Below are 23,966 nucleotides of genomic sequence, written 5' to 3' on the forward strand. Positions count from 1 at the left end.
TACGTGATGGGGACCTCGCATGCAGAGGCTTCACTCGGTTCTTCAGCCTCACTGCCTGCACATGTCGAATGCAGGCCTGGCGACGAATGCCGTGAGCTACTTGCTGCACCGTTGCCCACCCAGCGAGCTCAGCGACACCCTCCTGTCGCAGTGCAGCAATGTGCTGCTCCAGCTCGGACCTCTGCCCCACTTCGAGGGGAACCTGCGACCGCTGGTGGAGGACGTCCTGCGCCCCCTTCTTACTCCCCACGAGTGCCTGGGTGAGGGTGGGAGCTGGCATGTCGCCGCTGGAGCGCTTGGTGCCAAAGTCTCGATGAAAGGGCATGGGTTGCGGGATAAACGGCATCCTGGCTGAAATCAGGAAAAGGAAATGGATGTGGGCAGGGCATGTGAATTCAGAGGACAGACAAATAACCGATGGTCTCTTAAGGATAACAGAGTGGATTCCAAGAGACAGCAGGTGTAACAAAATGTGAGCTACCCTCGTTACACTTACTGTCTCTTGGAATCCACTCTGCGCCTTTTAACCCTTTCAGCCCTGAATTTTTTTTGCTAGTTCGGGAATTTTTTTAAAGTGTTATTTTGCTTCACTGCCACCCAAGGAACACACTAAAGCAAAAAATTTCTCTAGGACTCCCTTGGTTTTAAAGATGGCGTCGTGTCCTATATATAGGACACCAGGGCTTAGTGGTTGCAAGAACAAAAAAAAGCAAAGTTTGACGTTACTCTTTACTTCAAGACTTTCACAAAAATTCAAATATTGAGAACAAACATGCTGGTTGCCTTGAGGTGCCGCTAATACTGGACGTTGATTAATCCGTGTGAAAAGTTTTGAAACAGCTGGAATGAGTTCAGTGGATGAACCTCGATAAACGAGGAAGTCGTAGAAAATCCCCAAGGCGCCGCACAGCATGAAAACTTACACTCCCCACGTATTTGGTTTCCCTTTTATGTATTGTTTTATGTCTCGCTGTCGTTTGAACGGAATGATTTGCTCATCGCCGCAAAGATGCTCCTCGAAAGAGAGGTTTAGGCATCTTTCACGAAATGTGTCCAAATCTGTCCTGACCTTCCAGATAGGATCATTGCTGGTGTGGTCTTGTTACAAAGCTTGTACGCGCATTGCGTGTGCCGTGCTCCCATGGAACACAAACGGACGCTCGGGATAGAAAGAGCGTTTATTCATCCCGATCAGCCAGCTTACATAGCGTGACCGGGCGAGGGTAAGGGGAGGAAGGGACGAGGGAAAGTGTGAGGAGCATGCGCTTGGCGCTCGCCGTAGTGAAGGCATAACGTTCGCCGTTGTGAAGGCAGAGCGTTCACAACAGGTCTCCGTTCACGTCTACAATGTGCAAGCAGATTCTAGCCGTGGCTAGCGAAAGACACCCATCGCTAAATGCTGTGAAATCAGCTTCCTGATTTCTTCTTCGTCATCTCAACGGATTTTCCTTCTTGATAAATAGAATACATGTTTGTTTTCTCGGCAAGAACAGCAAAAAACACTCTTCGGCACGTACCGAGAAAAATACGCATAAGGGGTCGGTAGACCATCATGATCAATCTCATTCTCGTCACCAGATTATTGAGGGTGATACATGGCTGCTAGCTTATTGAAAGCTCTCCTGCACCACGACCTGTCTTCCGGTTTTGCTTAGTCAACTTCATCACCGCTGGAGGCAGCTGAGAGCTCAAATCCACGCCCTCCTCAGCGTCTTCAACCTCCGACACGTAACCATCCTTCAGTGCAGCAAACATGACATCTAGATCCTCGAGACGCAGATGTCTTAATTAAAGCCGCTTTGCCGTTGAGTAAGGTCACAGTTTTTGCCTCTGCAATAAAACAAAAACAAAAATTAGGCATTACAAAAAAAAAATTTTTCCGCACTTGCATGCAACACGCGCCGGTGGTTTATAACCACTGAAGCCTGGTGTCCTATATATAGGACACACATATCGCGGCGTGCTGTGACAAATATACTAACCGCACAGAAAACGTTCTGCAACAGTTAAAGCCTTTAGTGTCTTTGAAACAACCTGCAAAATTTTAATCGGGAACACGCTCTTAGGTGTGGAGTAAAAAAATGGCAAAATGGCACTTGCCATTGCAGCCGCCGTTCACATCTTCCGCCATTTTGTTTGTTTACTCTCGGCGCTACGATGAGGAAGACGAAGGAGAAAGTGCTGTCTGTGCTTATGGGGATGCCTTGGGAGTTGGCTCAGTTCTTGTTTCAGATTATTGGGCATTTTAATCATGACTTATAGCCGTTTTGCTTCGTGTCCTTTTTATAGGACACCAGGGCCGAAAGGGTTAAGGGACCATCCGTTATTTGTCCCTTGCATTCACGTGCCCAGCCCATATTCATTTCCTTCTCTTGATTTCAGCCAGGATCCTCTGTTACACTTTTCGTAGCGCCGCGGTGGCTCAGTGGTTACGGCGCTCGGTTGCTGGCCCGAAAGATTCGGGTTCAATCCTGGCTGCGGCGGCAAAATTTCGATGGAGGCGAAATTCTAGAGGCCCGCGTACTGTGCGATGTCAGTGCACGTTAAAGAACCCCAAGTGCTCGAAATTTCCAGAGCCCTTCACTACGGCGTCCGTCATAGCCTGAGTCGCTTTAGGACGTTAAAACACAATAAATGAAATCAAAACCACGTGGACAGGTGAGATCAGGATAGCTGCAGCTGGAACTGAACAGGGCTGATTGGAAATAAGCTGTGGAGGCCGTTGACGTGCACTGGGCGTAACGGGGATGGTGGGGGTGACGGTGTGATGATGATTATGATCAGGAGCCATGTTCTGACTTTGAAACTGCTCGGGGGGCACATTCCGGCTGTGAACCCCGCAAGGATTTGTTCCCTGTAGTAGGCACACATTCACTGAGGCAGTGAAAGTGTGCACTTTTTTTTACATAGCCCTCATTCAGCAAGAACCTCGCTGTTTGTGTGTCCAGCGCCTCCGCTCAGAAGCCCATGCATCAGCAGAACAAAATAAGTGACCGTGAAATTGAATTCAAAGGCCCACTGCGGAGGTGGTGATTGTAAGTGCAAAAATGTTGCAGCAGAATGTAAAGTCAATACTGCTAATGCAGATTTGTGGCATCGCATTGCATAATTGCCTGTCTTTTCTGGCCGTGTGATGGTTACAAGGAATTTGGGTTTAGAGGGATGTTTTACTCCAGTGTCATATTGATAATGAAGGCATGATTTTTTTAATACAAGACTGCTTGGCGAGACTGATGAGCCAGTGTTCTCAGCGGTAATGCTCTTGACGTTTGGGAGCTGCATGTGTGTGTCGAGATGCACTGTGGTGGAGGGCTGTGCATTGATTCAGACCACTTAGGGTTCTTATTCTGCACTGACGTCACACAGTACTCGAGCAGTTTTCTTTTTCGCCTCCGCTGAAGTGCAGACGCCGCAGCTGGGGTTTAATCCTGCAACCAGTGCTTTCATTGGATGATCCCAAAGAGTTTGCGTCTTACCCGGCACCCTTTATGGGGTGCTGTAAAACAACTGTGTAAGGCGCAAGCATCTTAAGGGGGGATGAGGGTCTTGAAAACTTGTTTTTTATTTTTCGACATAACTTGTTGAAACTTAGCACACAGGTGTATCATAGAATGCTGATTTCAAATATGCATTTAGATTTCAAATATCTCACCTGGAAGAAAATTTATCGCAAAATAACATTCACATTAGGCAATTTCTTACGGGCTTTTATAGTAATTTATTAGTTAAAGAATGATTTTTTAAGAATAAGTAGACATTTGCAAAATGATAAAGCTTTCTTTTTTTCTTTAAACATGATATATGAGCAATTAGGCGAAGTGTGGGCTAATTACCGCCACGTCATTTTTTCTTTCCAACTTTGTTGTTTATTTATGATCAACAAAATTAGTTTGTAGACATTCTGTTAGCTTTAGGATGTGCTTTGGGCCTTTTCAAATGTCTGCTTATTCTTTAAAAATGTTTATTTAACTGATAAATTACTAAAAAGGCCCGTAAGAAATGACCTAATTAGGATATTTTATTTTGCCATATATTTTCTTCCAGGTGAGATATTTGAAATCTAAATGCATATTTGAAATCAGCATTCAATGATACGCCCAGGTGCTAAGTTTCAGAAAGATATGGTAACAAATAAAAAAAAAAGTTTTCAAGACCCTCATCCCCCCTTAAATGCTGAACGTGCCGTTTTCGATCTGTGGGGGGAGCTAGTACTTGGACACGTAACAGTACTTGCATGGCCGTGATTGTTGTGGTGGACGTGTGGTTCCAAGCATGTGACCGTTCTATTTGGGGGTCGCAGACACCTGTCCGGAGCTTCGCATGGCCCTGGCGGAGCTGTGCCGGCGAGCGCCCAATTCCGTTCTGCCGTGGGTGCTGAGAAGACAGCTGATTCCCCAGCTGGAGTCGCTGCTCTCCCAGCTGCAGCTGCCTTTTGTTCAGCCGCATGCTGCGTGCCTGGTCAGGTTGCTGGGTGAGTTGATCTCTTCTGGCTCCAAGTAAGCTCGCAAGCATTTTATCATTGCATATACAGCTGACTTGGCAAAAACTTGAGAGGACACTTGAGCTCCGCCTTAACGGTATGATAAAATAGTGCTAATGGGTCCCTTCAGCAGCCTGAGGTCAAGGTTCATGGTTTAGTTTTCAGTCAGATACATGGCTGAGGAGAAGGGAAAAAAAAGCTGCAAGCTGCAGCTGCGGCTCGACGAAGCTCCCAACTCCTGTGTTGCTTCGGTAGCAGTTTGGTGGAAGAAAAATTGGTAACCCTCAAAAAAAAAAAAAAGCAGACATTGCACTAAAAATACAATGGTCAGCACTCTTGGCTCCTTGCAGTACATGCACTTGAGGGCCATTCACAAATGGACAACTAATTAAAACAAATTTGAGAAATCAACATCTGATAATGGATAGACAAAAACAAAACGTTTCACAAAGTACACTACACAGACACACGAAACCAACACACTAAAGGAACGGATTTTGGATGTAGGTCCTCAGACATGGACACTGTTCTTTCTTTCACCATCACATAACACTTGACCTACCCTTAAGAGTACAATGAGATTGCATCAGAGATGTCTGCCACTCAAGTACTCCTTTTCTATCGCTGAGGTTTTGCCTACGTAAGAGTACGAGATTGCATCAGAGATGTCTGCCACTCAAGTACTCCTTTTCTATCGCTGAGGTTTTGCCTACGTGCCTGAATATGCGGAATTAGTCATTCTCTACTCTGCATTCGTAGATCGCAGGGAACTCTCGTACCACTCCCGGCACTGTGGCGCAGCGGTTAAGCGGTGCCCCACTGCCCATGGTGTGGTGCTTGTGAGACTGACACTGCTCTTCCTGAGCAACCTCTCACGACCAAATAGTTTATCTGCCACAGTGGGCAGGTTGCGATTACATCGCAAGGTCATGTGACCTAGGTGGCAGCCCAGTGGGCATTGAAACTCCCTTGGACGTCCTGTGGATGTACAGGATGTCTGCAGGACGTCCATGGGAGGTTCAGTGCTCAATGGGAGGTGGGCCATCTGCTCTTCTTGACACACCAACGACTCTGGGGTTGCTGCTGAACGGGACCATTAACAAGATTGCTTTAAAAGAGGGACAAAGGCAGTCTGCAAACAGGACAGGAGCTCATTCCAGCTATCATGATAGTAGGCAGAGGGTTCAGAATGTGTTCTTTGTTCACGTGACAGTTTGAGTTCAGATAACAGGATTTTTTTCTTGGTCAGAAGCGGTAGACGGGGTTCTGTTGTATTCAGCCTCTTCCCTTGTCGGCATGATGAAGGCTTTCCCGCTTTTCGATGTTGCAAACGTGCTTTGCGCGAGATCACTCGTTCTGTTTGTGTCTTCATCTCTTTTTTTGCTAGAGTTAGTGCAATACCCAATGGATTATGAAGTACCAAGTAAAGTAGTACATACAGCGCATAGAAAAATGCGGGCTCATAACAGTGGGCCATGGCCTGCAGCGTCCTGTATTACTCTGCTGACCAATCACAACAGTAAACAAAATCAGCTTTCTAATGTTTGAGTATATCAGACAAGCCATGAGGCATCAAAACTCTTTAGCTTATAGTTTCGTTGTGTGGCTAGCTTTCTGCTTTTAGTAGCAAGAAAAAGCTTTTACAACAAACTGTTTTATTTTCTTATCATGGAGGAACAGTGTGTGGCTGTCACTGGACCGAGCTTCGCTACAGATTTAAGTTGTATCAGACTTTAATAAGGCGCACAGTGTTGGGGCCCTAAGCATGCTGAATTTTTATCTTTTATTTTTCTACTTAAAAGTTTCAGTGTAGTTATCAAATTGTGGCAATATCTTGAAAGACTGTGATGTCAGAGGCCATTTCGAGGCCAAATTAAACTGAATATAAAACGTTTATTTCAAATTCTAGCACCAAAAAAACAAAAATACAGAGGGCACTTACTAGTGCTTACGCGATGGAAAAGTGAAAGCATGAATGTCTCATCGTGAGTTTATATGGGGTTGGTTAGAATCCCTGTCAGGAGCAGGCCTCCAACTTGACTATGTGGAACGAGAACGTATGCTATGTGGAACGAGAAATTGTATGACACCACCTGGATTGATGTATGACCAACAACTGTTGCATTACAATTGTGAAACGAAAGTCTGGAAAAGGCGTACCACTAAAGGCACGTATGTGGTCAGTTTGAATCCCTGTTGCAAGCTAGCCTCAAACTTGACTAGCAGATGTATGCTATTTGCAATGAGAGATTGTATGGTATCACTCGGAACGCTATACGCCGAATGCGAATGTCGGGAAAACTGGCGCCATATAGAGGTCTGTTGCTGATGGTCTGGTGTTCATTAGCGCAGTGAATTGTGAAGCTTTTTATTTTGCCAGAGTTCTGGTGCCTATAGTGCACCGTGTACACTGCAGACGAGGAATTTGGCGCCGGTGCTACCGCCATGTGTGCTATCAGTTTTCTTGCTTGGATGGTGGTTTTACCACTCACTGCAGCTATGCCTGCTAGAACATGAAAGTGTGTGGACGTTTTTTTTTTGTTTTTTTTGCCAGTGCTGTTCTGCGTTGTATTCGTTACATTCGGCATTGCATGCTGAATCCATCTGCAACTCACGCATAGGTCCACATTCACTGCTATTCGGAGGCCTGTTGTGTGCAGCATCCTAGAAGGGAGCTGGCATTTGGCAAGGGGCAACCGACGCTGTATCCACGACTGTTTTTTGTGCCATATGTTGCAGGAGCTCTTTGGGAACAGCGCAAGAAGTTCTCGAAGTTTGATCCCCTGCTGGAGCAAATGGCCGGTTGCCTGGCCCATTGTGGTAAGTATGGTGCATGCTTTCGCTGGCAGTATTGCAAAGTCAGAGTTGACTTCGACTACCCGCATGCTTTCGCTAGAAGTCGGTCAGTGCCTGTGTACAAAGTTAGAGTTGACTTCGACCATTAAGCACCTCTCACAATTGGTGGCAGGGCTCACTTGTTCAGTGCAATGACTACAGCAGGAGGCAGCAGCTCCCAGGTGAAAATCTTTCCCAGCTCAACTGGTTTATAGAACAATTTCCAGTTGGAACCAACTGGAACCCAGCTGGTTCCAGCTGGAACCAACTGGAAATTGTTCCATAAACCATTTGGGCTGGGAAAGATTTTCGCCAGGGAGTGCTCTTGTTCCCTTGCCTTCATAGTCTCAAGAAAGTTCTTTTGTTGTTATATTATCTTTTCAGGTGAAAATCCTGACTGGTCCCAACTGGTTCATGGAACAGTTTCCACTAATTGGTTCCAGTTGGTCCCAACACGGGAATTTTTTCGTAAACAGGTTGGGATCAGTTAGGATTCTCTCACTCATGTGGGTTGTTGCGCACCAGATTTGCTTTTGCGAGAGATGTACGACTGGCTGGCTTAGACTACATCTGCGACATTAATTTTCTGCCAGACCAGATTTCATTTAGATTGCCCCTATCGATGTATCCTTCGCTGCTCAGCCTGCGTTGACCCTCTCGCTCACACAGGTTCGCCGCTTCGTGATGCAATCATCGAGGCCTTCAAAAGGCTTCCCGGATTCGAAGGGAGCCGCTGGGGAGTCGAAATTGCGTACTGGCTAGTCCATTGGAATGGGCGGTGAGGCTGGTCCATTGGAACGGGCTGTGACCTGCCGCCATCACCTCTGCAGGGGCAGGCTTCCTAGCGAAGGTGAACACTGTCTCTATTTTCTTGCGCTGCTCCTTTGATTGTGCTTGCTGGGTCTGAACTGAGCATGGCTGATTGCCTTGGCTCGAGATGAGGCAGACCAAGTGACAGCCTGGCACGTTCCCTGGTCGTGACTCATGTGTGATGCGTTAAGGGGGGATGTGGGGATCAGAGCGCAAAAATTGCGAAAAAAGTCGATTTTTGAAAAGTACACTTTTTGGCATCTCCAACCCTGTTTCTATTTTGTACTGAAATATTTCACCCCAAAATAAACTTTAAGTGCCCTGAATAAATATATTTGTTGGCACCTACACATAGACAGTGTGTGCTAGCCAAGAACTTTCAGGCTTGTTTTCTTGAAAGTTTGTTTTGAGCTTAGTACCTTGCTCGTGGAAAGCGAGGCACAGCAATAGGTGCATGGATTTTTACCCCGTTTGTTTTGTTGTGATCAATGAAATGTGGTCTGCGTCAAGACAGTCTCAGATCTACCATTTAGGCTCACATGTTTTTATTACAGAGCATGATACATTCGAAACATAAAGGGAAGGTGCATAATATGTCCTTTAAAAAAAGAGCAGAGAAATTAAGAAAAAATTAAGAGAGCTGATTTACACCACGCTACTTAGTAAATATTAACAGCATTTGCACACCTGTAGCCTGTTTTTTTTTGTCATGCTATGCTTTCCACAAGCAAGCAACATGGGGACAACATATAAACAATGGTAAAAGGGAACCTACTGAAGCTGTCATCGTGAAACTTTATACCTGATTGTTTGATGCAGTTTTAAGCCAGTCTGCCAAATTTCATCGCTCTAGATCAAAAAATAGAAAAGTCGCCCTCGATCCCCTCATCCCCCCTTAAATGGTTGTGCGCTTAACTTTAATGATCATAGCGAAAAATGGACCTGGATGGGATGTATATAATGTGGCAAATAGATGATGATTTTTTGGGGTAACTAAGAAAGTGAGGCCAAACTAGACGGTGACACCCTGATGCGTTAAATTATGCACTCTGCTGGTAGCCGGGCTACGTCGCCTGGTGCGGGTATACAGTTTACGATAATGCTAAGTGAAACATAGAGGGTTATTTTTGTTGGAAGAAACTTGAGGTGCCTTAACTTTTTTTTCTCTTGCACCTAGTCTGTGCTTCTTGTGTGGCTTAATCCTCTTTTTTTTTCATTCTCTTTTAAAATGTGTCGAAAAAACAGGCTGCCAACGATATTCATGCTAACATTGGCACCACTGTCAGCACTGTTGCTACTGTAATGATATCTGCACTCGATGTCACCAGTTGCATTTCATTGATAGTTTTAGTTTTAAAAGGACTTTAATGCTATAAAATGTACAGTTTTAAGAAAACCTGTGCCCCTCAGTTAATGTCGTATTCATTACTGCCTTGGCGGTGGGCAGTCGTCGTTGTGTCTCTAATGCCAATGTTTGCAGACACCTACTACCAAAGCGAAGAGCAAAATTCTTTGTGAAAAAAACATTTCGTTTTAAATTGTTTTTTCTCGCAGGCGGGTATGTGTTTATTTTGGCAGTTGCCAAAAGAAAATGTGGTTGATAAAGTTGATTACACTGACCATCTAATGACTTCACCAAAAGTGCTGTCTTGCTGTTGCTTTTGACGAGGATCTGTTCTCTGAAATGCCTGCCTCGGCCTGTTCTGCAGGGAGTGCCGTCCATTGGTGCCGTCCATTGGTGCCGGTCCACATGAGGCTGTAGATCAGCCCCATGCAGTCCTGGTGGGGGCAGCCGGGGCTTGTGTGTTTCAGCCAAGCTGTCCTCAGTGCCGAGACTGCTGGTTGTGTCGTTCGTTTTTATTTTTATGCGTAAAGCTTTGCCATTTCTGTTTGTTCTGTTGACGTGTATTTTCAACTGCGGTCACAGTAAAGTGGGCAGCACATAAGCTAGTCACTGAAATTTTTCCTGATCTGTTCCTTGTTGCACATTTTTGCATAGCCATTCATGGTCCTACATTTTTTTTTCTTGCATTGTACTATCGGGGACAAAAGTGGTATACTCCACGCGAGCGGAGACGGAGCAACGGAAAACTGCGTTTCAACGCCATCTGCAGGCGGCATCTCGGACCCAGACAGCCAATTTGTGACCCTTATTATCAGCAGGCATGTCGCTTGACTCGTTTCAATGTTTCGTGCTTTCGCTCGCCAAAATGCCGAGCGGCGCTGCAGCAGTAGCCCTCTTTTCATTTTGTGACTTCTTTTTTTCAACGCGCGTTCGAGATATGGCTTGAGAGCCAGCGCTTGCATCGTCATGATGCGATCAAATGCCCGCGCGCGTGGCTATCTTGTCGTGGAAGCAGCACATTTTTGAAACATTGAAACGAGCCAAGCGACATGCCTGCTGATAATAAAGGTCACAGATTGGCTACCTGGGTCCGAGATGGCGCCTGTAGATGGCGTTGCAACGCAGTTTTCCGTTGCTCCGGCTCCCGCCGCGTGGAGTATACCACTTTTGTCCCCGATAGTACATTGAAGTTTGTGTACACATTTTAACTGCATTCAAAGATTGCACAATTATGTGCTGAGCTATTAAGGAAGTCACCGAAATTGTTCTTATAATATGTCCCTATTGTCATACATTTTCGTTCATTGGTATTTATTGCACTGTACACTACAGTTTGTGTGCACTTTTCAAACTGCGTTGAAAATCACTCAGTAAAATGTGCTCAGCATATAAGCTAGTCACTGAAAATCACTCGTGATTTGTTATTTGTTGTGCGTTTTTGTTCATTTATAGGTGTACATTTTTATTTATTTCACTGTACACTAAAGTTTGTGTACGCTTATTGAACTTCATGTATTGATGATCAACGAGGTGCTTAGCACTTGAGAGTCAATGAGATTGTTCCTTATTTGTTCCTTGTTGTATGTTTTTGTTTATTTGTTGTACATTTTCAGGTTTGTTTGTGCACACGTTTTAAACAGCAATAAAGATCTGTGAAGTGCATTTAATGCAATAACTAAAATTGTTCTTCATTTATTCCTTATTCGCAAAAGACGATCAACCCTTCGCTCTGCATTACCCTAGCAAAGTAGTTAAGTTGTTAAGTATGTCACAATTCAAAACCTAGGCTACCGGATGCCTCTGGTAGCTGAGGCTAAGCAAAGATGAATTGCTGGTTGCCAACAAGTCAAGACGTACAGATTTTAGGCAGTTGTGTTCAGTTAAAAGCATTCACACTTTTAATTTCGACTTGTGAAGTTTCATGGCAAGAGTTGCATACTACAGCATGTAAATGTAAATGTCTTTAGGTGTGGCAGTATGCTAGTGCAGAAATATTTAAAGCTACCTGGTTATAATGTTTAAGCACACCAAGCTATATAGACATCTTACTGTAGTTGCTACAAAGTCACTCCATTAAGTGTCACAATACTGAGAAGGCGGCGACGCTTGCTGCACTGTTGAGTGTTGCTCCTGCTTTTCAGCGCATTTGCTTGCATTCGTTTGCATCATTACATGTGCTGTCCATTACAGTGCCTCAAGGCTCTGTTCTGGTCTTAAGCTGTACCACCTAGTGCAGTATGACCTGCAGCGCACAAGGCGTGTTCAGTGCATCCTTTAAAAGCAGTACATGCCCAGCAATACCTGCTTGCCATGAATCGAGCCGGAAGCCCAACAAAGGACAGGGGTACCTTTCAATATCCCCTTTCGTGTTGTGTTGCCTCTTGCAGTGAGTTTTAGGGCAATAAAATACAAGACACTTGCTGGCTGCTGCTGCCATGTTCCTGGTTGTGTTGAGTGAAACTGTGGAGGTCCTAAAATGCAAGCAAGAACAGTCGAGGTACGATTCGACACAGTATTGAATGTGGAAAGTCAAGCTCGGGAGGCACAACAGATGAAATACTCAGAACAAGCCTGCTGGTCTGATGAAGAGTTGCATGGGATTCAAAACTGGCCCTCCCGTTATTTATATTTTATTGCCGCGTCCCTCCCCTCATTATTTCTATTAACTTTTTTTGCTCCAGACCACCTGGGGTTCTTTAACATGAGTCAACATCGCACAGGATACACGAACCCCTTTCACGTTTCGCCTCCATCGAAGCGAGACTGCCACTTAATTGAGGCGCAGCGAAAAAGGTGCTCGTGTGTTGTGCAAAAACCTGCATACCTGCAAAAGCACCAGTGCCCATCAGAACTGCCAACAGAAAACGCATATTTCGGGGTCCTTTTAAGGCCCTTCACTGAAAGTCAGTCGGTCATCAATAATCAATAATTTGCCATCTAATAAAATGCCACATGCGCTATTGGAGACAAAAGTCTGTGGAATTACTAGCGCCATCAAAGCTTTCAGCATGCCACCAGGTAGCTTGGAACTCGTCGATTGTGACCATGCTAGGCGTATTCGTTACACACGCGTAGGGGTGGCCTTCCGTGCTCTCATGGGTTTGCGACGAGAAGAGGCTCTCGAGCCGAAAAGAGATGCTGGCATGACTCCAGGCATGCGCCTTTATCCTGATAAGGTCTGCGTAAACACCAGATTCGGATAACACATTGGGATTCTATTAGTGACACACTGCTGTGCTGCTGCTTGCCTTTAGCCAGGGGAATGGAAGACCGCTGTGCAGACACCCTCACACACTGTAACCAGCACGAAATGATCTGCAGTCTAGACAGCTGATAGCCATCTGCCAGCTGATGCCCATCCAGGCAGGAGGATTTAGTCCAATTACATGCAGGCAGTATAATACGTACAAGGAGAACCACCCAGAAGAGAGTGTATAGAAGTGCAAAGATGTTTTTCTTGTTCACTTGTGCTCAGCAGAGCAAGAGGTGAAATTTCCAGACAAACATTAGGCGACACAGCATTAACAGACAACTCCCAGTTGTATTTTATAGTTTCGTAAAAGACATTCGGTTGTACAAAGCAACTGATTATATCATAAGCAAGGCTTGCACGTGAGGCACTTAATCTCGGTATACGACACAGTAACTTCTTAGCCACCGGATCAACCAGCCTGCTGGTCACCTTCGCATACAGGGTAGGCTTCTCAATTTAATTTGCGCACAAGTAAAGGTTCAAGCTTATATGTATGTGATCTGTAGCGAAATAAAAACATTGCACAGCAACACTGACAGCACACAAATTCTGACTTAACAGAATGGTGGTGTCTCTGGTGTGTGACGATGGCTAATTTTAGAGCAGTTCCTCTGCTACAGTAGCCACTGCTTCAATATTCCCGCAAGTTTTGTCAATTTTTATCACGCCTCAAACAAAGGACAACAAGCCAGGCCTGATTTACACACGTTGGTATGAAGAATTGCACACAATCTCACTGCGAGCATTCCACTGCATTGCAATCTGAGGATTTTGCAATTATAAAAGATGCCCTTGCTGTGCCACAGACGACTCCGCCCCGAGTCGGCTCCAGCAAACAACGTTACACAGTGCCAAAGAAGAGGACCCTTAGGTAGGCCTTTTCACAGTAGAAAAAGTTCACAAGCGTTTGAATCAGGTGCAGGCTGTCCCCAAGAGTGAGGCTAGAGTCTTGCACAATGTTCAGGGCTTCTTGAATCTCTTGCAGCAGGGGCTGGTACGCTTTGGTGGTCTGCAGCACCTGAAGTCGTGAGAGTGTCTGGCTGGACACAGCTGCGTTGTCTGCAAGCCGTGCAGCCACAAAGGCGGCCACGACACGGCAGCAGAACCTGAACTGCACGGAAACCGTTGAGCGGCGGCCCATGCCCAGAGCTCCGAGCAAGCCACCCGTGTCGCGGTCTTCACCCAGGACACCCAGCGTCGCACAGAAGTTTCCCAGGAGGCGAGCCACCGCTTGCGGGCTGCCACCAAAGTCCAGCTGGCGGAGGCTCAGGGTCAGCAACTTGGCCCAGAGCAGCAGCAGCTTGGGCTCGGACTCGCCGCCAGCTCGGCCCTGGGAAACCCAGTCGGCCAGCTGGTCCAACAGAGCGCGTTCGTCCTCGGGACAGCGGCACTGCGGCAGACAGTGCATCAGATAGCACATTTGGGTCAGATACGCGGCCTGCAGAGCACACTGCTCCCGGAAGTCGGCCACTGTCAGCTCGGGAACCCGGAAAGTGGCTGCTGCCTGCGCCCAGCCACCGTCGGCCGCAGTGTTTGCTTCGAAAAATGCGGCCAGGCAGGCTTCCGTCACACAAACAAGGTGTTGCATTGATGCGATGTTGGTGCAGGCTGCTGCCAGCACAGCCAGCAGGACTGGATGTCCCGGACGTTCGTCGAGCCAGGGTAGCAGGCCTCCTAGAAGCGCCTGCTCTTGCACGCTCCCCTTGCGGCCACTGTCCAGGAGAGAGAGGGCGCGTCCCAGGACAGCCACGGAACCCTGCACCATCTGACATTGGTCGAGCAGCTGCGGCAGCAGCGCAGTCACATCCTGAACTTCGGCAGCTTCCAGGGCTGGGCCATACAGTCCAACGAGCGTGGTCACAAACGAAAGCTGCTTGTTCGGATCTCTCTTGGTTCCAGGCGACATGCACGACAGGGTGGCCACAAAGTCCAGCATTGTCTTGTCAGTCCCAGGGTTTGCTTTCAGAAGCTGGCGCACATCACAGTTGCAGGCAAGCTTCTTCTGGACACGGCTGACCAGTTCCGCAGGCAGCATGCCCCACTCGTGCTCGTGCAGTGGGCGAACAGTGGCAGCCACAAATGCAGACATGTCTTGGTGCCATGCAAGGCTGACAACCAGTTCAGCAAAACATGAGTGGTACTCCACTACACATTCAGGTGCCAGTTGCAGGGATTCATCCAGCCGCTCCTTCCACTGCACTTGCGTGAACACTTTGACCAGAAAATCCAAATGTCCAGAGTACTTGTCATCCAAAAGCTTGCAAGCCAGCCTCATGTCGTCTGTGGAGGGGGAAAACTGTGACCAAGGCAACGTGGCAAATGCAGTTTGCACAGCAGTGGTAATGTATTCTGGTGGGTTGGTCCACACATACTTGATGAAATAGTGCTGCCAAGCAAGAGACAGGACATTCACATTCCAGGCATCTTGGCAGCAGCGATGAAAGAAGGCCAGTACAGTAACAAGTGAGTCTGCCATGCAGCTAGCATCTTTAGCGTCTCCGGGGAGCCAGGGCAAGCACATACTCTTCCCGTCGGTTAGTTCCAGCCAGGGTCCATACAGCCGTAGCACAGTGTTCACAGCCTCTTGCAAGTTGGCACTCGGAGCTTTGAGCTTCTCCCAAATGTAACAGTGTGCGATGACGCTGAAGAAACGGGGCAGCACGGGCAGAAACGGCCTCACTCGGCCATACAAGCCACTCTTTGCTGTAGAAGCGTCAGACTTTCTTAGGGCGGTGAAGTGGTCTACCGTAGTGTCTATACTTCCCCCAGCTTCAGCCAATGTCAACAGGCATTGGTGTTTTGCATACTCCTCATCGTACGTCTTCACTACCTTGTCAGGCATGCAGTAGCCCAGTGCTTGCAGAAACACGCCCCAGGTGGTCACGGCAATGGAGCAGGACTCTGTGCCCCTGAGCAGCAGGGCAAGAACAAACGCGTAGTGCTCGGGAAAGTGGAACTGTAGCAAGCTGTAGAGATGAAGGTGGAACACCTCGACCAGTGGCAACAGGGGCGCTTGTGGACTGATGCCACACTTGGAAAGTGCCTTCTCCACGGCCAGTAGCAGCTGCTGTCGCACAGCCTTGCTGGGCTCGTGGCTGATCAGCCAGCCAGGCAGATCAAACTTGGACAGCATCACAAAGACAGCGTTGTAGAGGCTTGGAACGATGCAGGAACTAACGGACTGGTACATGAGGGCGTACTGTTCATCATTTGCCGCTCCTGGACTGAAGAAGGGAGACACATGGCCTACCGTGCTCGGGTCATTGAGTATCACTTGCAGCACAGGCAGGCACTGGTCAGCCCTGTTGGCCACAAACTCCTCTCCCACCATGTCCAAGCAAAGGGTCACAAACTGTCTCGTAGGAAGGTACTGCACCATCTCCTTTTGCAGAAACCCGACCACATCAAAAAAGACTTCACTGCCCAGCTTCTGCAGTGCCTCCCTCGTGCCTGGGGTAGCCTGACGGTGCCGCTGAACCAGCTGAGTGAGGCAGGCCTCTAGCTGCACTTGTGCGCAGCAACTGGCATGCGGTGGGGCACGCTGCAGCTCTGTCAGGGTGGCGACCCACTCGGTCCTGTTCTTCTCTACCTTGTGCGAAATGTCGGGGGCCTCTCGCGCCTCGTAGTACTGCAGCCTCAGGTGTAGCGGGCCTTTGCACTCCTCACGGTAGTCACAGGGAACGGACAGGTGCACAAACGCGGCAACGTTGTCATATAGGATGGGCAACAGTTCCTCCCGGCAGATGTGATCCAAGCAGGTCAATTTGTCCAGCCGGCCAACGACCGTGCTCGCCTCACCCACTAGCACCCTCAGCTGCGCAGACACCAACTCTCGAACCTGTGGCGCAAGGCAAGGCACAGCGGGAATGACTTGTCGAAGCGTCGGCACAGAAGGCGCTGGCATCTGGCCCTCGTAGGTCTTGAGCCGAGAGATGATGCGCTCTTCGGGGGCTTGTTCACAATGCTGCTGCTGGTTTCTGCAGGGGCGGCTGGCACGTGGTCGCTGGGGAAGCTGCTGAAGGCTCTGGAGCTTGCGCTGCCCTTCCTCCAGAGACACAAGGTCGTGCCAGAGCTGGCAGTTTCCTTGAATGATGGCACACAGTGCATCGGGGCAGTACTGAGATGGCAAGGCACTGAAGTCAATGCTGGCAGTCTGAAGGCGTGGCTCTTCCAACCACAGGCTGAAAGTGCGGTACATTTTGAACAATCTCTCAAGCAGGTCTCTTGATGGCTCCTCTTCATCCGCGTTGGCACACCGCTGGTAGCTATGGTCTGCTAACTCACTCAGCCGCCGTTTCATTTTTTTCAGCAAAGAAAAATAGCTTGTGCTCTCGAAGAAACGAGGGCCTGCGCTATTACCATTGGGACACCTTTGCAGGTAGAGGGAAAAAAATTGCTGCCATATAAGGGGCAAGGCGGGATGGTCAGCATCAGTCTGTAGAGCCTGGTAAGCCCATCGGTACAGCAGTAGGACGTCCAAGGGTGCCTGCATGGTTTTCTTGACAAGGACTTCCATGGACACCTGGGGTGACTCAGCTATGGCAGACAGCAAGGATTTCCAGGCAACGGCCACCTCTGGTAACTGAGCTTCTGCAAGCATCCCTGCCAGGGCAAACCATGGGAACGTCGGTGCAGACTGGAAAGGCACCATGGCTGGCCAAGAGCCACTTTGGCTTCCAAGCATGTAGGAGAACACAGACCTCATCATGGATTGTGATGCTGTGGGCGCTGGTAAGGTGGCGAGCAGTTCTGTGAAGTGTGCCAGCACGCTGTCAAGACAGTCGGCCTCAAAGTAGGCCAGCTGTACCACAATGTCAAGAAGGTGCATGACATTTTCCCGGCCCTTGGGCTTGCAGGCTGCTCTGTGCATGGGGGTGTCGGGAAGGCGGAATAGCAGTGCTGTCCAAAGCCTAATGGGAAGTGACGGGAGGCCCCAGCGCTTGGCTTGCTGAACAAGGCAGGTCATCATGGCAGCCAGTTCTTTCAGCACAGTGCCTTGCTGTTCCGAACCCACAAGACTTTTGGCTGCTGCCAGGTATGTGTTGTCTGCCAAAATTAAGCGCTGTAAATCTTCCAGGAACTGCTGGTTGCCTAAAAGCATGTCCTGATGCAAATAGAAGAGTGGCAAGATATGACCTATGCACTTCACGGCTGCTGCATACTGCTCATTGAGTATCAGTGTTGAAACGAGCTTCAGGCCAGTGCCAAGCACCTGTTCTCGATAGTGGCCAATAGTTCCGATGGAAACTGACAGAAAGAGGGCTGGAGGGCGAAGGTCCTTGCTAGCCCGAAGGAGAGGGTGGAGCCACTCACTCTGTTCAAGATCTGGTGCAATGTCTGGCGGAGGAGTTTCATCCATGACAAGGCGCAGCTGCAATTCGTGGTTGCTGTCAAATGCATGCAGCTTGAGTTGGAAAAGGGTTGTCCATACCCAGGCAGCAAAGCCCATGGGCGTGGAAGTCTCACCAGTGGTGCCCGTAGCCAGGTACGACAAGTAACGGACCTGCTTGTAGACGTAGCCAGCCGCCTCAAATGGAACGCACAGCTTATCATAGGCCTCAAGGAGCAAAAGAGCAAGTTGCTGGTGCAGGCTGTGTTGCAGAAAAAGTTGGCCCTGTTCATTGAAGCCGTAGTTGAGGTTCTCGATGAGCAGTCGAGCCAGTTGGCTCTGGGGCGAGTCAAGTGGATAATAGAGAAGGAAGTGGGAAATGACGTCCAAGTCTTGCTTGTCAGGAACCCACAGATGCAGGGGCATGGACTGCATCAGGTAACAAGCCATCACGCCCAGTGCCATCATGTGGTCGTCGATAGCGTCCAGTAGCACTGACACAACACATGGCTGCTTCTGTGCTAGAGACGACAGCAGATCACGCCCTTCCTTGGCAAACAGCTGTCTCAGGTTGCGGTTCAGGTAGGTGATTTGGAAGATTTCCAAGGCCACCACATGAGTGAAGGCACGACCATCCCCTTCTCTGGAGGTAGCCATGTTAGCAAATGAAGTCAGCAAGAAATACACCTCTGACTGAGGCATGGAGCACAGTTTCTCTTCAAAGCTCTGCTTCTGCCCTTTTTCTTGCAACTTTTCACAGATTTCACTCGGAGACAGATGAGTCTGCTGCACCTTTTCTTCGTAATTATTGTGCAGGAGCCACAGCAACTGCCAAAGCATAACCGTTGACACGCAAGAGTAAGGAAGGACGGCCATGAACTGCCACGCGCCTAAGCTCTGCGAGTAGAATATGCAGTTGACTGCACGCAGGAAGAACTGATCAAACTCAATTTGGAGGCGCATCAGAATGGCCGTGTCATTTGCACCTTGCGTGAGCCGAAAGCTCTTCCAATGGTCCGAGACATACTGAACTGTGTGACGAACCAAGCGGCTGATTCTCTTGGTTAGCTGCTTGTAACGCGAGTGGTTAAACGTCTTCAGGCCAGTATGGAAAATTGAGACCAAGTGCGATGCCACTGCAATCAGCTTGAGAACACCTTGCTCGGAAGTTCTGGCCACGTCGTAGTCCTCGGACACCACCAACAGGAGGTGTTGGAAGATGCCTGCAAAGGGCACCTGGTTCAGCAGAGCCACAACATCGTTCTCCCTCCAGTAGACCACTGAAGGTGGATCATCTTCCTCACCATCAGAGTCCAGCACAACCCATGGCTCATGGCAGGAGGCTGCCTCCAAGGCACTCTGTAGGGGTTGAAGGTACTCCGCGCGACTTTCGACTGGCAGTAAAATGGTTGCCAATGCTGCCAGAGCATAGTCCAGCTGTTGGCAGCCTACCGTAGCCTGGCGCCAATCGGTGTTTTCTGGCCACGGCATGGGGCTTGGCACCTGGACTAGGCTGATGGCCCACTTGTGGATTCCTGGTGGACACCGCACCACATGGTTCAGCAGGAAGAAGTGATCAGCCAAGGAAGCCACTCGCAACAGCAGGCTGGCCAACATACGCAACCATGACTGCACGTCACTCACAAACACTTCGTCCTGCACGGCCTTTCGCAAAAACACACACAGCACACTGATGCATGTCCTCAGTTCGGCAACACTGCCCCCAAGTTGCGGCTGCGTTCCACTGCTGACAGGAGTATTCTTTGGCATGTCCCGGAAAGGAGCAGCATCCAACAGCAGCTGGAAGTAGTAATCGATCTGGACTCGCAGGGTATGAGCGTTGTGCATGTGCAAGACATGCTTCTCTGCAAGCAGCTTGAGCAGCTTCTGCGCAGACGACGCCATAACCGACGCAGCGTCATTGTTGTACAACGCGCGCTGAAAATAATGCTCGCCAGTGACTCGCTTGTTGTCGGCGCACCTCCCTTTTCCAGTAACAACATCCGGCACAATATCCCACAGACATGCTTCTTGCTGTGCGACATCTTCTTGCAAGCTGCGCACAACAGACTGCGTTGAGACAAGGAGCTCCCTGGACTTCAGGTAATTTTCTAGAAGCCTGTACAGCTCGTGGTGGTTCAAATGTCGCTCTTCATTGAGAGTCACGAATTCCGCGACTATGCCTTTCCTCGCTTTCAGCCAGGCGCTTTCGTAGAGCATGAGTATCTGGTCTTCCGTGAAAGGGCGCATTGATTCTCGCTCGTCACGCATCTCCGAAAGCTCGGGATACAACTTTCCAATGCTTTTGTTTCGACTGAGTGCATCGTCACTGCGAACCGCGACTGCGGCGGGCGCTTGGGCACCACCCACCTGGCAACGCTCTGTTGTCGTGGCTGCATGAGAACTTGGAAAAGCGTAGCGGCTATCGAGACTTTCTGCTGGAGCAGTTGGTACTTGGGGGGCAGCTAGCGTGACTGTTTCCGCCACCTGGTCGGCGTCGAGCTCTTTCAGGCACCTTTCGTCATCATCCTGTTGTTCCGTTTCGGCCTCTGCGGAGGAGCTGGGCAGTACTACATCGGTGCTATCAATACACGCCGATGAATCCACACCTTCAGGAGCAACGCCGCTTGCCTCATCGCTGTTATCACCAGTGGCTGACGGCTGGGGAGACGCGTAAACAACGCTCTTCTCGTCACACGATTGCGGAGCTACTGCACCTTCGGTGTCCAATTTTTCACTTGTCACTGCTAGGCTGCTGGACTCGCATGCGGAGCTCGTGGAAGCCTGAGGCTGGGCAGAATGTTGTTTCTTTTTAGGTTTCTTCTTCACCCTTACTTGTTCCATGATGACATCTGAGCGCGCGAGCGGGGCGCAGATCGGTGGTCAGCCGAGGTAGACGTATGCGCATCGAACCAGTTATCAGGACTGACGCCTCTCAAAATTTGGTATCAGCGGCATCATCTCTGAGGTCGTACCATAGAGAAAGATATTGGTAAAGAGCGGACACTCCCATAGGGCCCAGCGGCCCATTTGACTGCAGCGCACCAAGCGGGTGGAGTCTCATAACATCCGGTTTCGGTTTCAGGCGCGCGCAGTTTGAATGTCTGCATGCGCTGCGCCTCGCTGCCTGGGACGACTTCCGGTTCCGGTTTCAGGGCGCGCGGTTTGAATTTTAGCATACGCCGCGCCCCGCTGCGCCGTTGGCAGCGTATAATTAAATAGATTTCGAGTGCTTTTGACAAGCCGTGAACGCAGCTGCATCACAGCCTTTGCCAAATATTAGCACTCCACAAAAGACACCAGGTGTTGTGTGAAATGAGAACATTTATTTTGTGCAACATAAACAAAGCCGTGGGATGCGGAAGATGGTTCCTGGCCTCCTGCTCTAGGTGATCCTGTTGCGGCACCACGGCACACAGCAGGTGTTGCCGACGGGTGGCATCACCTGAAAAATTCGCAAGTATGGTCATTCTCAGTCTCCTTATATTGTAACTCTGTAAACAGTGAAAAGGTGCGAAAGCGGCGAGGGAACGAAATTACGAGCGGAGTAAACATGTTTTTGCGAAACTCGCGTGCTGAACGTCGTTGCGCAAAGTACAATACACATACCGTACTACACGGCAGATACCAATCAGCTTTTTGCAAGCATTTCTACATTCCCCGACGTTATTGTCTACCTTCTAAAACCTAGGTGGACAGCAGAGTACGCGGTATGTTCGAGAATATTTCGTACAAAGACGGCCACAACACGGACTACGAACCAGAAGTACACAATGTGTTAGGAGCACTGAGAAATACACGGGTGCAACGTATGTTTTAAGAAGCAGAGTAAAAAAATAAACTATCGGCGCAACAGTTCTTGGTTTTCAAGGCCGACGCGTTGCCTTTTTTTGCGGGTTTCCAAAAGCGCATTCCTGTGTTGTCAATGCACGGGTGAAATTTGCGTTTCCACGAGCGCAGATAACAGCCTTTCACACGTATACATAAATGCGTACAAGAGTAAGGTTCGAGCTTTTCGTGTGTTATTTTTTTTTCCACCAGTCTTGAAACTACGGACCCGTATTACTTGTTGCGCGGGAACGGTCGTCTTCGTCGTTCGCCCACTTTCAAAAAAGTATACATTGCAACAAATGGCACCCAAAAGAAGTTACATATTGTCGGGGACCATACAAAAAAGTCACGTCCCGAGAACTCAGCGCGAAACCGAGCAAAACTAACCGCTAGGCACAGCGCGCCGGGCCACAGGCCGTGGGCAGTTTTTTTTCTACGCACCGACCGGCGAGGCTGCATCACGCACCGTCATTCCTCCCGCGCCGCTCCCGCCCACGGCGTAGCATGACAGCGTGCGCGCGCCCTTCACAACAGCGCCGGCGTACTAAGCTAGAGTGCTTGAAATGCAGCGTAATTTTGCATAAAGTGCTTGAAATGTAGCGTACTTTTGCAAGAACAAAACATTCCTTCCTTGACGTTGTCACAAATTGCAAGAATGCCATGAACAACAGCCGGCTGGCCACAGAGCGAGCGCGCCGCTTCACGAACTGCAGACACGGGCGCGGCCGGCGCGGCCGCCTAAATAGCTTGCAATGAAGCGTACTTCCACAAATAAACATTTCTCACCTTGCCGCCGTCTGAAACAGAAGGAGTTCTGCGTCGAAGGGCAAGAAGGACGAAAAAAATTGCGGTCTGCCCGCACGAACAAATACGCCGCACGCTTTCACGCGCACAAAACTGTCCCCACGATGCACCGTCGTCTGCTGCTCGGATGGGTCTGCCGCCGCGCCGCCCGCGCACCCGCGCGCGCGCGTTTAAAGACTAGTGGCGCCATCCTGGAGTTGGAAGATTATCTATTGGAGGAGGAGGATTGCGCGTCATTTCCTGGGGCCAGATTTCGCCGAGTGTCCGCTCTTTACCAAATATCTTTCTCTATGGTCGTACTGAGCTGTTCGTACTGCGCATCGAGATGATTACATTTCGTCTGTCATTTAAAGGGCGTAATTAATGACTTTAGTTGAGAGAACAATCAGCTGTTTCGGCGATAGTGGCGCCCTTTAAGCAATGACGTCAGCTTAAAAACTGCGCAAGTTGTAAAATTCTGCCTCCAAGTCTGTTTTCCGCTAAAAAAATATAAAAACGACAAAAACATCACAATTTTTAAGACTGGAGTGTATACGTTACATTCTATCGTTATTAATGCCTAAACTACGCATAGGCAGTTTAAATTTTTACCAAAAGATGACGCAACAACTACCAAAACTAATATTTAGTTGTTGTTTTTTTAACTAATTTACATAGGCGGGTAGTATGGTTGGACCACTATATCAGAGGTGTCGAAGGACGGATCGGCGCCAAGTTTATTTCCGCGTGGAGTGATCTTCGGAGAGACATGGGAACAGCTTGACGGTGTGTATTTGGTCGCCAACCTCTGGCAGCCTTTATTTTGTCTCATATATTAAGCTAGGACTACGCATGTGCGACCAAGGCAGCTGCAAAAGTGCTGCAGTGTACTTTCGAAGCGCATAAATGCGTCCCATTTTGTGCTCGCAGAGGCCATGATTTGTTGTGACCGCATTTAGACCTCACTGCTCATGATTTTTGAAGCATGCATAGTTTTTGACGTAATGATATCGAAAGCGGAAAAGCGGACCAAGTATGTAGAGTTAGAGTGAACTAGAGCGAAAATAGAATATGGCAAAGTGTGTAGAAAGTAGAGTTAGAATGTAGTTCACTCTAGTACAGTGTTCTGCAACTTTATCGTAGCCATCTTGGGAAATTTTTCCGCCTCGACCGGTGGGAAAATTTTCCAAGACGATTACGGTAAAGTTGCAGAACACTGTAGAGTTGCGGTCTGCCGTAAGCATAGAAAATGGAAAAGCTCGTTACGTTTGGTCTGCAATATCAGTGCCCCCTCGATATT

The 23,966-nt window shown here is 48.7% G+C and overlaps 2 protein-coding genes and 1 long non-coding RNA gene across 6 annotated transcripts in view; 1 reads left to right on the forward strand and 2 right to left on the reverse strand.

Moving 5' to 3' along the window:
• LOC149335705 (uncharacterized) overlaps positions 1-10,090 on the forward strand; it is a 75,733-nt gene extending 65,643 nt beyond the window's left edge. For 2 of the 4 annotated variants that reach the window (XM_089552303.1, XM_089552306.1), the window contains 5 exons: positions 75-260; positions 4,301-4,471; positions 7,220-7,300; positions 7,985-8,165; positions 9,835-10,090. In XM_089552303.1, coding sequence (XP_089408429.1) covers positions 75-260; positions 4,301-4,471; positions 7,220-7,300; positions 7,985-8,097 — 551 coding nt within the window. In that variant the 3' untranslated portion in view covers positions 8,098-8,165; positions 9,835-10,090. Of the gene's footprint in view, positions 1-74; positions 261-4,300; positions 4,472-7,219; positions 7,301-7,984; positions 8,166-9,821 lie in introns of all 4 variants that reach the window. The other 2 variants (XM_089552304.1, XM_089552305.1) reach the window with 2 other exon arrangements.
• Positions 10,091-12,991: 2,901 nt separating this feature from the next.
• LOC149335707 (ectopic P granules protein 5 homolog) lies at positions 12,992-21,025 on the reverse strand. The gene has a single exon (XM_089552302.1). It carries the CDS (start codon positions 20,894-20,896, stop codon positions 13,565-13,567), a length of 7,332 nt encoding a protein of 2,443 aa, XP_089408428.1. The 5' UTR covers positions 20,897-21,025; the 3' UTR covers positions 12,992-13,564.
• A 333-nt stretch (positions 21,026-21,358) lies between these two features.
• LOC149335708 (uncharacterized) lies at positions 21,359-22,806 on the reverse strand. The gene is made up of 2 exons (XR_016284510.1): positions 22,670-22,806; positions 21,359-21,497 (listed from the first exon to the last, which is right to left on the reverse strand). It is a non-coding gene; the product is annotated as an uncharacterized LOC149335708 (long non-coding RNA).
• Positions 22,807-23,966: the final 1,160 nt, after the last annotated feature.

The sequence above is a fragment of the Amblyomma mixtum genome, chromosome 7 (genome assembly GCF_055824585.1).
Source record: "Amblyomma mixtum isolate Tamu chromosome 7, ASM5582458v1, whole genome shotgun sequence".
Taxonomy (NCBI): Eukaryota; Metazoa; Arthropoda; class Arachnida; order Ixodida; family Ixodidae; genus Amblyomma; species Amblyomma mixtum.

Bases quoted from the DNA above. Each gene is read 5' to 3' on its own strand.
- LOC149335707 (XM_089552302.1), bottom strand. From the start codon at position 20,896: ATGGAACAAGTAAGGGTGAAGAAGAAACCTAAAAAGAAACAACATTCT.